This window comes from Parasteatoda tepidariorum, chromosome 9 (genome assembly GCF_982258835.1).
Source record: "Parasteatoda tepidariorum strain Cologne lab strain chromosome 9, Ptep-v5.0, whole genome shotgun sequence".
NCBI classification, from domain to species: domain Eukaryota; kingdom Metazoa; phylum Arthropoda; class Arachnida; order Araneae; family Theridiidae; genus Parasteatoda; species Parasteatoda tepidariorum.
Window position 1 is genome coordinate 15,312,487 of NC_141763.1, and position 14,967 is coordinate 15,327,453.

A 14,967-nucleotide genomic window follows, 5' to 3' on the forward strand; every position below is an offset into this window, starting at 1 on the left:
CATCACTGGCTGCGGTCAGTGTGCGGGTGGGTGACCACTTGGATCAGTCTGCGTAGGGACCGAGGGTGTACGGTATTGGCCCTCGTTAAACTGTGCTACCGTAAAGTGCTCGACTTCGCGCGCAGGTCGTCGGGCTACCGAAGCGGGGGTGCCATCCCCTCCGCAGAGGATCAAAAATTGTGATGGCATGTCTTCGGATCATCCTCCGGGATGTTTCCCAGACCGTCGCCAATAGCCCATTGTGCAGCTCTAGTGCGACGTAAATTAACAACAACAACAACAACAATCGATCAAATATATATTTATTTCTTAATTTTATTTTATTCGATTCAAGCTATAAGCATAACCTCCAATATTTTCCATTTTCGCGATTTTTGTTAACTGTTTTATTATTGTACTTTTAAACCTAAACCGCGTTTTAATTCACGCCGGTAAGTTTGATTTCTTTTTACATTTTTCTTTTATTTCATGATTTTTTACAACATAAGGTTTTTTGCGATATCGACACATATAAAGAATAATTTTTATCTTAGGATAATTATTCTTTATTCAGAAATATCGCATTTATAGCAATAGATGCGTCTTGATAACGACTATTTGCTTTTACCATTCTTGTTTCTCTACAATTTAGTTTTTTTATTTTATTCATGTTTTTCATGTAAATTTGTGTATAAATAAATAAATACAAGAAAACACAAAGAAAGTTAAGAAAAATAATAAGTTTCATTTATTGCGCTTAAGCTGCAAGCAAACAGAACCCATTAGATAAGTTCAAAATGAAGAATAAAACAAAGAAAAATTAAAGACATATGAAAAAGGGGGAAATAATAAGTGAAAAAATAGCAAACAGCAGTTTAAAAAAAAACTGTTTTAAACTGTTGTTTGTTATTTTTTTACTTATTATTTCCCCCTTTTTCATATGTCTTTAATTTTTCTTTGTTTTATTCTTCATTTTGAACTTATATATATATATATATATATATATATATATATATATATATATATATATATATATATATATATATATATATATATATATATATATATATATATATATATATATATATATATATATATATATATATATATATATATATATATATATATATATATATATATATATATATATATATATATATACATGCATTAAAATATATTGAAAAGTCAGATTAAGAAGAATGGTTCAAACAGTAAAAGAAAGTACATCTATTTCTAAAAATGACTTTTACGGAAAAATGGCAATTATTTGACAGGTTTCATTAAATTAAAGCATATTTCTTAAGCTTTAGAAATAAACATTAAAAATAATCATTCAACCAAAACTTCGTCGTCAATTCCAAAGGTTATAGGTGATTATCTAAAATATACAAAAATCTTAAGAGATTATGTCTTGATTCTCTCAATGGTATATTTTTTTTTCATTCACAATATTTATGTAAAGAACGTAATTATTAATGTAGTTTGAAAAACAAAAGAATGAAAGAAAAAAAAATTATTTTAAGTAGAAATGTATATGTTTATTCTGAAATGCATATGAAAAGAAATCATATCGAATTTTTAAAGATAAGAGATATCGAAAAATTCAAAAAAATTCAAAAATTGAAATAGAAATCATAATGAGGTGAATAGGTTCATTAAAAGGCAAAACAAAAAAGGCAGGCGGGTGTGTTAACAGTGGTACTTGCGTCACAACTTGCGCAAGAGAAAAAATCATACTATCTGAAAATTCCTAGATTTATTGACAAACCTGTTTCTTCTCACGAACAATATAGTATAAAAAGCAGGCAAGTCGCTGTTGAAAGTATTCAATCAAGCTTTTCCATAGAAGAATATGACTTGGTTTACTGAACTTTCACTAGCGTTTCTGTTAGCTTTATGCATTCACGGCAAGTTTGCTGTGGGACATCCCACTCCATTGGAAAGTCTAGATACTGTTGGTGCATTCATTAATAATTTCACGAGTAGTGCTGGTCAAACCATCGAAGACATAATAAAGACTTCCGTATATACTATGAGAGAAGCGGGAAAGACCAGTTCTAGTACATTGCAAGCTTTGAATATGGCTTTTGCATCAAGTTTGGCTGAAATTGCCGTATCTGAATTAGGAGGAGCCAACATCCCTTCGAGAAAGTAGGTTGTGTTTTTGTTTTATGAGGTTTGTTTACATGCAGTGAGTAGTCAATTCTGAGGAATAATTTGTGTAATAAAGTGTTTTATATCGTCTGAGGAGCATATCAAGGTATAAATTTGTGAATTTGAATAATAATTGGTGAAAATATTGAACTTGTGTTGTTTGCGAGGCTTAACATGGCTGTTAACTGAAGTGTTCGCCGGTCATATGAATTATTGATGTGGATGGAACTGTTAATCGCAAATATAACTTTGTGGATCCCGACACGGGTGTTCACACACAACATGTAGAGCGCATGCGGGGCTCAGCCAAATGGCGCAACAAAAAACAGAGAGGAACAGCCCGTCATCATCTTGACTCATACCTTATCGAATTTATATGGCGCCAAGCTCAAGCTGTTAATGGCGAAGACGGTTTTCAATCAGTGCTAAAAGCAATAGCCAAAAGATTTCCGCCGAAAAAATAATTATGCAACTTATTCAAATTCGAAACCGGAAGGGTTTAATTGCTATTTTATATTTTAAAGCAAAATGATATTAAAAACTGTATTAAAAATTAACTGTAATTAATAAATGTACATTTTCTTTCTATTCATACTTTCTTACTCAAACTTACAAATCGCGCCATCCTGGTTGCGATAATACGTAAGCACCCGATTTTCTGGCAAAGTTATCGAAAACGTTATTAATGTAATTTGAGATAGAATTATATTTAATTTAACACGGTTAGCAAAATTATGAAATGAGTAATTTAGTTAGATTTATTGTAAAATATCAAGCATTTGTAAATTTCAAGCTATTTTTTTTTAATGTAAAATTGCGTTTTGTTTCCGAATAAAGAAAGAAAATCAAAAAACATTGCATCTCTGTAAAGAGAACTATTAATGAGAGACATTTTCAAGATGTAATTTTTTTTTAATAATTTGACAGTTACAACATTATTATAATCCATTTATTTTCGCCAAGATCGGGAATAAAAGCGCTCTTTCTCGTTACGTCGTCACTCTTTATTCGTCAAATTAAAATTATTAAGTTAAAAATAACAAATCTTCGCGAAAACTAGTTCTTGGCTTAAATATACGATTAACTCATTAGTTTATCAAGGGGATTAGAAATACAGGTACTTTGGGATTATCCCTTCGACCATTTTCGCCAAAACCGATATTATTGCCAAAAGGTAGTTTATTTATTACTTAAAATTAATTTATTATTTGTTTATTATTATGATTTGATAAATTTATTGCGTTTACAATGTTTATTTTGTAAAAAACTAGCGCCAAACGATTTGGCGAGCGTTAGCAGGCCGACGGGATATTCCCAAAGAACATTATAAGAGAAGAATTTTTTTTTTTTGGCACAAAACTATGAGAAGCCGTCTATAACCTTCAATATTTATATTAGAGCCGTGATGGCTCAAGGGCTAGAGCATTCCAGTGAGGTGAAACGGGTTTGAATTCCAGCGAAGGTTGGTCGATACGAATTCCACATCCGGCTTGCAACGATCACATTGCTGACGTATAATACCTCTAGGGTAGACGGATCATGGGTTAGAATCCCCTTGCCTTCATGCCAAATGTGGGAAGTTTCCGTTGTTTCCCTCTCCATGTAAAGCAATTGTGATTATAGTTAGGGGAGAGTCGTGTAGCCCCGCTCACTTAAGGAGTATTGCTTATATTTCTGTGTAACATTGAGTAATAATCAATATTTTTGTATGTTTCTATTGTTTTATCATCTAATGCACCTAATTGTTTTATCATTGTTTTATCATAATTCCTCTAATTGTTTCTAATTGCAAAAAGAATAAACCAAAAAAAGAATAGTTCAACTTAAAAAAACAGAAATTTAAAAAAACATGTTTTTCAGCTCTTTTCAAAATGTGTAGGGTTACAAAAATTATGTTTTTTGACTGTTTTTTCAGGTGTAAATGAGAATGACCAATGTATTAACAATAGATAAACCTCATTTATCATTTTTATCACAAAATTATTTTATTTATTACATATTTAAATACTTTTAGTGAATTCTATCATTTAATAACAACAAATGATATACTTTTTATCATTATTAATGTATATTAATATATTACAATATTAATACTATACATTTATATTTAATATTTAACGAAAATAATTTAATTTAAGCAACAATAATTAATAACAATAGTTGTTTTTCAATATAAACTTATTTGGTTGATTTCTTCTTATAAACTAAATATGAAATACTTCTTATAAAATTACAAATTCACATTGTATTTATTTTGATTGCGTTCAAATGCTTCTGTAGACTGATTCGTTAGCAAATAAGTGAAAATAAATGAGTAAGCGAATAGCTTGTCATAATATTTATGATTTCTTGATATTACATTTAATTTGGATATATCAATTACATTTCAAAAATATTTAATTTGCATTTTTAAACATATAAATTTATGTTTCATATAATATTAAAACATATATTTGTCGTTAAAAATGCATATAACATTCAATATCGAAGCAATAAAATAATAATCTTTGCAGCCGTACATTTATCGACGAAATAAAATTGGGCGGTGATACCCGACATTCATGTGAGCGGGGCTACCCGAAATCCAATTTTGTTGTAAATTTGTAATTACTCGAACAATTTTTCACATATAAACTTAAGACTATCTACAAATTAAACTTAAGACTATCTACTTTAATGCTGTATGCATAGAAAAATTTATTTTTTTAGTATTAAAATGAAGTTTAATCGAAACATTCAACCAATTTTTCTTAATTTCAGGACTACTGTATTCAACATAGTTTCAAAACTGTTGTTTACCATGTTAGCAGCTGCATAAATACTTGAAACTTTGAAAATAATCTTTTTTTAATATAACAATTAATGTCCGATGGCCCATTGACTTGAAAAAATATTCTATACACGTGAAATTGACAGTGGGCGGGGGTCTACATCAAAAAGTTCTCCACGAAGGCGAATTTCTCCCAATGATTGATCAAGGATAGTTCTCTTGCCTTCTGAGTTGGGTTCAAGGTTACGGAGTTGAACATTGGTTGACGTAAACCCAAAAACGTTTGGTCGGCTTATCAGCAACGGTTATAAAATACTTGTTAGTACTTTAGATACCTATTACTATCGTTACTATCTACCTGAATATTGTTTCATTCAGTTATACTCAGCCTATTTATTATCTGACTCCATTTAATTTCTATACTTTGCAAGATTGCCATAGTAGAAAATAACTTGACACGATGCATTAACTTTCACCATTTTTATTATATTCTTCGATAGCATTATATTCATCATCGTATTTTTGCTGTTCGGAAGTATCTAACAACGTGTCGCAGATTTCATTGTCTAATATCGCCAAAGACTGATAAATTCTTTCTAAGTTAACGTAATTTATTCTGTTATTTTCCTCCTGAGGATTTTCTTCCGCCAACAATTTAGTTAATGCATTGTAAGTTTTGGTGAAATTGCCTCTAATTAGCGAGCGTTTCTTTATCATGAGTTCTATAATTTAAAACTTAATGGCACAGTACCTTTTAAAGAATCACGTCCACCGGTCACCACAAATGTCGTTAGTGTCTCCCTGAATATTGTTTCATTCAGTCATACTCAGCCTATTTATTCAGCCTACTCCATTTAATTTCTATATTTTACAAGATTACAATAATTCTAGTAGAAAATAACTTGATACGATGCATTAACTTTCACCATTTTTATTTAATCAACATTAGAAGACAAACATCGTTGCCATTTTCTCTTTCAACAAATACAATAATTACAACTTAAAGAACATATAAAATAAGTTTATGAAGTCAGACATATATTTACAAAAACTATCACTCTATTTTCCACAATACCTATGTGACCATAAAATTTATGTGAAATAAGTACTCGGAAATAATACTTTAGGTGCTATTTCGCTTAGGGTTGCTAAAAAATTATTGGCGATAGATACTACTGCTAATGTGGTAATCAATACCTTACATACTAATAAAATGAATGTCTTACACTACGAGTAAGAAAAAAAACAAGCATTCAAATATTTGTTTATTAAATTTGAGTTACAAAATTTAAATACCTAATACATAACTCCATAAAGTTAAATCAATATAAAATGCACAAAACAAAACATAAAAATGCAATATTCTTGTAAAAAGGTATTTTAATATTAAAATAAGCAAATTATAATATTAGAAAATTAATATTTTCTCTCGACGGGTATAAAGTAAAACTAGATGAAATTATATATATAAAAAAATTAACTTACACAGTCTTTCTTATCCATTTAAATACCTTCATCGTTATTCTAATTCGAAAGTAAGTTTATTTCAATCAAATTCAAAGCTTAATATCCGCCTTTAAATTTATACATCAATCAATCTGTTCAAAATGGTGAATTTAGAACATGAGAGTTGAGATGTTCGTTACTGATTGAAAAGTCAAGTCTATAAAGGTGGCATTTCATGCTGATGCGTGCCAATTAAATAACTAGCTCATTTTTCATTGAACTATTACATAAACTTCATTAACAACATATTTATTTCCGTATTTTTGGATAAACTTTTTGAAACTTTTCGAGTTTTTTGAAACTTTTCAAGTTTTTTAAACTTTGCACTCTCAATTCTTCTTTGTGTATTTAATCTTTACACCACCATAGCTGAACTAGATTAGTAATTTAACTGTCCTAATCCCCCGTTCAGCAAAACAGTTTGAAGAATCATTCCTAGTTAGATTATCCGGTGGAATTTGGAAGAGTTTCTAATTATCGCCTTTCAAATCTATTCTTTTTTCCTCGACAATCAAAGAGGTTTTGATGTTTTCAATCCCAACTTCCTCATTAGTAATTCGTTAAGTTTCTATGGCATTTTTGTTTTTTAAAGGTTTAAATGTAAATTATCCAGTTTAAACACACATTTGTTACCATTTTTCAATTTAACTCACATATCAGATTAGCATATAGACAAGAAAAATCATCATGCAAGAGGTTTAAGAAAAATGCGTGTTTTTTATATTTGATTTTTCAGCAATAATAATAACCCTGCGAGTAAAGATACACTGAGAGTAAAAAAGCAAATTTCTGTCATGGGTATCTTAAAGCTTATGAATTTATTTCACGCAGAATTATATTTAATTCACAACATCGCTTACCCTGGTGACCAAATTGGCGATAATCCAAAAGACACTTTCAAAATATTATCAGACCAAGTCGTCAAACAATTATTGACTTCAGAAACTAATTATATATGTGTAATCGATACCTAATTTGCTAAAATAAGTACTTTGTATAATTTTTGTTTGTTTGTTTGTTTAAATCCTTTCTGAAACTGCAATTTTCGATTTAGACGGCAGGACTTTAGCAAGTGCGACCTTAGACAGTATATTCTAAGCAAATCGTCATACTCTTTGCAGTTTATAGAATAATGGTTTCTAAACATTTTAAAGTACTTAGTTTTACAATTCTAGTAGTTTGTAAAGTTTGTTAAAATTGTGTTGCCAAGCTGGCTAAACTGCACTGGAAATGGTTAAGTTCAACGCAATTGAAATTTTACGTAATTATGCTATGAAATATTGGATAAAAAGCTTTTAGGTTAGTTTGTTATGCGGTAATTAATATGTTCAAATATGTCTATTCCGTTTCGCCGCAGAAAAAAAATTACCGCGGTACTTATATTAGTACATCAGGCATCTATTTCCATAAGCTATTACGACTTTATGAGCACTATTTATTATCAGAATCAATTAATTACACATCACTGGTGTCAATAATATTTAAGTGAGTTGTTTTACTGCTGTTTAGATAAAGTATAGTACCTTTGAATTCAGGTAACATTCAAAATATGAAAAGTTTTATGTATGTTGTCTTTTGTAATCCCGCACAACTTTAGATTTTATTTCATTCTTGGCAATTTAGTTGCATCATGGTTTTAATTAAACGTATTATTTAAAATAAACGCACAAATCATTACCGCGAATGGATAAAGCATTTATTAAATTTTTGGGTGGATCCTAAAATACCCCACTCCTTGGCGATTTTTTTTAAAATCTCGGTTTCCGGAAGATATTTCGGAGAGAATTCTTCTAATTTCCACCATAATTCTTATACGTGATTGATTATTTAATATGTATAATACCTACGTGATTTCGTTAGAAGAAAGGTAAAAGGATCTCATTTTTTAACCCTTTATGCTTCAGATCTCTTGCTGTTAGAATCATGAATATTATTTCAGTTTTTAACCATATTATTTAATTTACAATTATTTTATAAAAATATGTTATTTTTTATTCCATTAAATATACTTTAATAAACTTGAAATAATCTAAATTTTTTTTTTCAATACTCAAAAAGCTACGCTGATACCAGTAATCACCAACTTGACGAGATTTCATAAAGTTGCCAAGAGGTGGGCTATTCTAGAATTTTACCCAATTCCTACATCTAACAGATATTATTTACTTCAGTTTCAAATTTTTATGCTATTAAAAATGCCCCTCAAAGCAGAAATTGAATTTAACAAATATGTTTTCGAATTTGTAAATTCGTCAAATTTTGTGAACTACAGATTACTTCAAAGTACTTAGTATTTCGTCTTATCTTAAATAATCATATCAAATATGATTTATTTTAATAAAAAATCAAATTAAATGTTTTGCAATAGAAGCAAGGAAAGAAATTTCAAACTTTCTTTTATTGAAATTAAGACACAAATTTACATTATGTAATACAAAACTGTTTATTCAGTAGTACAAAATCAATACAGTTTTTGTAAGAAAAATACATCAGAAATGTATAGTACCTTTGATTAAAAAATTAGAATGCGGTATGCTGATACAAAATTGTTTAAATTTAAAATCAAGCTAATTGTAATCGAAGAATATTTTTATCTCAGAACTATAAGAAATTAAACTATATAGGGTTGTATTAAAAATAACACTTACACAGTCTTCCTTATCCACTTGAGAACCTTCATCTTAAGAATAAGTTGAATAATATTTAATTTCACTTTGTTTCAAAACGTGAGATTCGCCTTAAAGCTTTAAGTGTCAAATCATTCAGTTCAAAATGGCGATTTTAGAATATGAGAGTTTAGATGTTTGTTGCTGATTTGATATATTTGCAAGTCAATAAATGTGGAAATTTATGCTGCTGCTTACCAATTAAATAGATAGTTATTTTTTTTATTAAAGCACAATTTAAGTTTAACAGTAACGTGTAACGTAATAATTTTGTTATTCGCGATCGCAACGCTCGAGTACGCCGTCTAGCGGGAGCCTGTAAATATCGGACATTAATTTATCACGTTTTCATTTAGTTCCATCAAAGTCATTGATTGAATCAGACGCCATTTTTTAGCAGCAAATAGGAAACAAAATTTCCCTAAGGAAAAGGCCGAAGAACTTGAAAAAAATCTCCAGAATATTAGTAAATCTTTCAGGAACAGAACACGCCAAACATTTGAAGAAAAATTCCTCAATAATTTTTAATTCCTATTATCAACAAACTTGCAACTGATGACTTCCGATTTCGGATACTGTTACAGATGTGTGTATTAAGGTAAAATGCATTTCTTCTGTCTTCAATTCATTACGAATTAAAGTGAAGTCAACATTGCTTTCGTCATTCCAGTGAATAAATATGAATTCAGAACATACAGAATTGTAATAGTTATAGAATAGTATATATTTCTGTATCCATATAATTCGGAAAACAACACAATAAAAAATTATCCAAGTTACTTGAAATAGTGCCATTTCTGCTGATTCTTAATTAATTTAAATCGTTTTCTTGGTAAGTTTTTTTTAATTTTGAAAGAATAAGTTCAACTAGAATTCAGCTATTCTGTTTTTAGCTACATATTCAAATTCATATCAATTATAAAATTTTGCTGTGTAGTATGTTATCTAAAAGTAATGAAGGTATAAACTATGTATCTATTATTTGAGAATAAAGTTTTCAAACAAGGAACTTATCATTTTGGAATTCTCCGGGAATCATAAATCAGGTAAGTGCAATGATTTTTACAATAAAAAATTTGCTTGTAAATATTTTTTTTTCATTTGATGATGGTTCTCTACACTACAGAATGGGTTTTTACGTCTGATTAAGAACTATAAGAATAATAAAAAAAGAAACAATATGAAAGTTTTTATTTCAATGTAAAGAATTCTTAAAATCGTTTTTTTATCCTAAGAATTCTTTATTTTCCGTTTTTTAGTTTATAATTTTTTGATAAAAATTGTTCTCAAAATACTTTTTTGAAAAATTAAATGGTATAACATTATGTGTTTATGTATACTTCTTGTATATTCCAATGTTTGAAGTAATATGATTCAGAAAAGTATGGAATAAAAATTCGGTACTAACGTATTAACGCCACCGCCGCTACAGATTTGGCGGTTTTTAAGTGCCGCTAATCTACACTTAAAATTTTTGCGACAATTCATAAAATAAAACACTTTATTTAAAATCAAAATAGTTAATCGGATTTCGGTGGAAAATGAGCCGATATAGAGTTTAGCATAGATTCAAAACAATCATATCGCCATATGAACTCTGATGAATAAGATTCCAAATGAAATAACATTTCCAAAACGTACGTTTACCAAGATAAAGTTTTATGTTGTGGGAATTGGTACATTTTCGTTTTTTCGGTAAAATATTTCCCTCCTGAAAAAATAAAATTGCATCTTGTTTTTGGCAAATCCCAAAGACGAATATTCGTAGCACTAAAAATGGCGACAAAAAAGAATTGTTTTTTTTTTTTTTTTTTTTTTGTTTCGTCAGCATTCTTTATTTTACGTTTCTTAGTTTCTAAATAATGATTTTTATTGAAACTTGAAATTTTTTGATAAAAATTGTTGTCAAGAAACGTTGTTTACAAAATTAAATTTCATAAAATTATGAGGCTTATGTATACTTTTTGTTCATTTTAATTTTTGAAGTAATATGATTCTTAAAACTATAGAATGTAAAGTTTAAATGGGCCTTTCATGTTATATCATTAAATTTAGTAAAACTATTTCTCGGGCATTAGGTTTTAACTCTTATAAGAATATACATATTTTTTTCTGTTAATGTACAAATATTTTTCCGATGTGTTTTGGATATTCCTTCTCTAATAAAAAGAGATACCATTTTGTTTTCGGTTGTACAAGAAAGAATATCAAGCATTTTTCTTTTTTAAATTTAATTAGCCACAATAAAGAAGGAACGTTGCAATGCTACACGCTACATTAACGACGTCTCTAGAGTAACTGAATGACGGTTCATATAGAAATCGCAGGTAAGCGTCTCATACAACAACGCCCCCTATAGTTCGTTGCGATCGCGAATTCTTTTTCATTTTGGGGGGAAACTATTTTATTGCTAAGGCCTCACATGTTCTTACAAAATACTTGAATTAACATTAATTTATCAAACTCTGCATCAGCGTTTCTGAATCCAATTTATTCGAAAAATCGGTAAAATATTTCACAGTTTTATTGCAGACCGTTTAGGTTGGAATATTAGCTTCATTTTCACCTAAACATAATTGGGTACTTGCACTTCAAGAATTAGAAAATCACGGATACCTACACATGTGACCTATAACGTCAGCGACAGTGGATAGTTCATAAGCAAAATGGCGTGTTAAAGTTGAACTAAGTTTCTCCATGTAAGTTAGAATGTTAATTAATGCGAAGTTAATTAAATACAGCGAAGTGTCGCTCATCGAATTTATTAAAATATAAATCTTTCTCGTCCACGTACTTTATTTAACTTAGATTTTTTATATGCTTATGTATTTTATTGTAACAGTGATATAATATTGATTTTGGTTCCTGGCAGGTTGCATAATTAGGTTATTTATGTTATGCATGGCTTCATGGCATGTTCTCTGTAAATATATAGTGAAAGAATTGAATTCTTTGCGAAAAAAACCTTTGTGTAACAATATATAATGTGCCATTTAAGAGAATTGATGCTTGACGGGCTTGCTTACTCGAAATAGAATGGAAGGAAGAGTTGCTAGCTTAAGCAAATGCCACGTTTGAGCAACCAATCAGGATCGAGATACCCATACCACTATCACATTGTGGCACTTAAACAAATTTCTGACCTATTTCTTTTTGATCATTCCCAAACTCCTTACAAATTTAAATTGTTAAGGCCGAAACCTATTTAAATATAAATAAAATTTGTATGAATTCTAATACAGGAATTAATTTTTCTATCCTAATAACAAAATAGCGAAATGAAATTATTAAACCATGAGTGGGTAGCAAAGTACTATAAATAAATACGAAAAAAATAAAATAATAAACTTTCAAACATAAATAATAGAATTTAATATAATTTTGGTTGTTATTTGTTGCAGACTAATATGTTAATTCCTGGTGTCAAATCTAGTTACAACGACACATATAACTGATAAAGAATTAAATTGATTTCGATGTTTTGTTTTAATAATTCTCATAACTGAAAATGTAGTTTCACATAAGATACATGGAAGTGATGGGAATGAGGAAAAGCTGGATGCTACCACGTGATTTTCAGGCCAATAAAAGTGTTGTTGTTGTTGCAGTTCATTTACGTCGCACTAGAGCTGCACAATGGGCTATTGGCGACGGCCTGGGAAACATCCCAGAGGATGATCCGAAGACATGCCATCACAATTTTGATCCTCTGCAGAGGGGATGGCATCCCCGCTTCGGTAGCCAGACGTCCTGCACGCGAAGTCGAGCACTTTACGGTAGAACAGTCTAACGAGAACCAATACTGCATATCCTCGGTCCCTACGCAGACTAATCTAAGTGGTCACCCTCCCGCACCCTGACTGCAGCCAGTGATGCCTGACTTCGGTGATCTGCTGGGAACCGTGTCATAACGATCAGTCCACTTCAATAAAAATGCATGGACAACAATGGAAAACAGCTACACCATCACTTAAAATAAAATAAAAATCGCAACAGGGTTTAGTGCGTGTTATCATTTCACTCTCTTATATCACACACACACACACACACACACACACACACACACACACACACACACACACACACACACACACACACACACACACACACACACACACACACACACACACACACACACACACACACACACACACACACACACACACACACACACACACACACACACACACACACACACACACACACACACACACACACACACACACACACACACACACACACACACACACACACACACACACACACACACACACACACACACACACACACACACACACACACACACACACACACACACACACACACACACACACACACACACACACACACACACACACACACACACACACACACACACACACACACACACACACACACACACACACACACACACACACACACACACACACACACACACACACACACACACACACACACACACACACACACACACACACACACACACACACACACACACACACACACACACACACACACACACACACACACACACACACACACACACACACACACACACACACACACACACACACACACACACACACACACACACACACACACACACACACACACACACACACACACACACACACACACACACACACACACACACACACACACACACACACACACACACACACACACACACACACACACACACACACACACACACACACACACACACACACACACACACACACACACACACACACACACACACACACACACACACACACACACACACACACACACACACACACACACACACACACACACACACACACACACACACACACACACACACACACACACACACACACACACACACACACACACACACACACACACACACACACACACACACACACACACACACACACACACACACACACACACACACACACACACACACACACACACACACACACACACACACACACACACACACACACACACACACACACACACACACACACACACACACACACACACACGATATCCCTCTTTTCTGCTTAATTGAAGATCATAATCTCCGTATCTATAAATAGCTTCCACTCTACAGCATTAAGCACAGCACTGTTTCTTTGGAACAAAATTGTCAGGGAATTTCAAGTTTAATTTTCACATTCACTTTCTCTGAAAGCAACTTGCGTGGCTTTTAAAACGTGTTGTTTGGTTGAGATAAGTTTGAAATGGCTTATTTCTGTTGCATTGACAAATGCTGAACCAATTTTAATTTGGATCAATTTTAATAACTAGTTTTAAATAGATGTGTAAATGATTCAAATGGAGCATATACGGAGTGCAAGGCTCTGCAATATTTCCATAACTGGATCACTGTAAACAACTCTCAAAATAGAAGAAATTTTGGTGTTTTAATTTGATGTATTTCAAAACAAAAATATATACTAAAAACCTTTTGTTCATTTTTAATTAATCTATACTGAATTACATTCTTTTAACCTGCATGATGAAATGTTTCTTTTGCATTTACTTAAAACCCAAATTTTTTGCTTGAGATTGAAACCCCTATTTATAAAGTTAAATCATTCTACAGAATCTCTCTAATTTAGAAAACATTGACAAATTTCAACTAAAGCATTCACAGTGTATTTATGTAACTGCGCATGGATGTATACCTCATTGATGCCAACCTACGATATTTCGCAAAGAAGTTTTTATTTATAAATAATGAAGTTTTTCAAGAAGTGTTCCACTCTAGAATTCCAATTAAAAATTGTTAATTGAAAAGAATAGTTCTCAAGCCATGTAGATTCTCAAATCTCTTTATATGATTCCCAAATTATGTATAACCTCCAGTTCTCTTCTATTATTCCCAAAGAAGTTTTT

General features: G+C 31.1%; 1 protein-coding gene across 1 annotated transcript in view; it reads left to right on the forward strand.

Moving 5' to 3' along the window:
* Nucleotides 1-1,776: 1,776 nt before the first annotated feature.
* The window catches only part of LOC139426899 (uncharacterized), a 115,578-nt gene continuing 102,387 nt past the window's right edge, over nt 1,777-14,967 (forward strand). Inside the window, exon 1 of the mRNA XM_071187034.2 lies at nt 1,777-2,130. Coding sequence (XP_071043135.2) covers nt 1,832-2,130 — 299 coding nt within the window. The 5' untranslated portion in view covers nt 1,777-1,831. The remainder of the gene's footprint in view (nt 2,131-14,967) is intronic.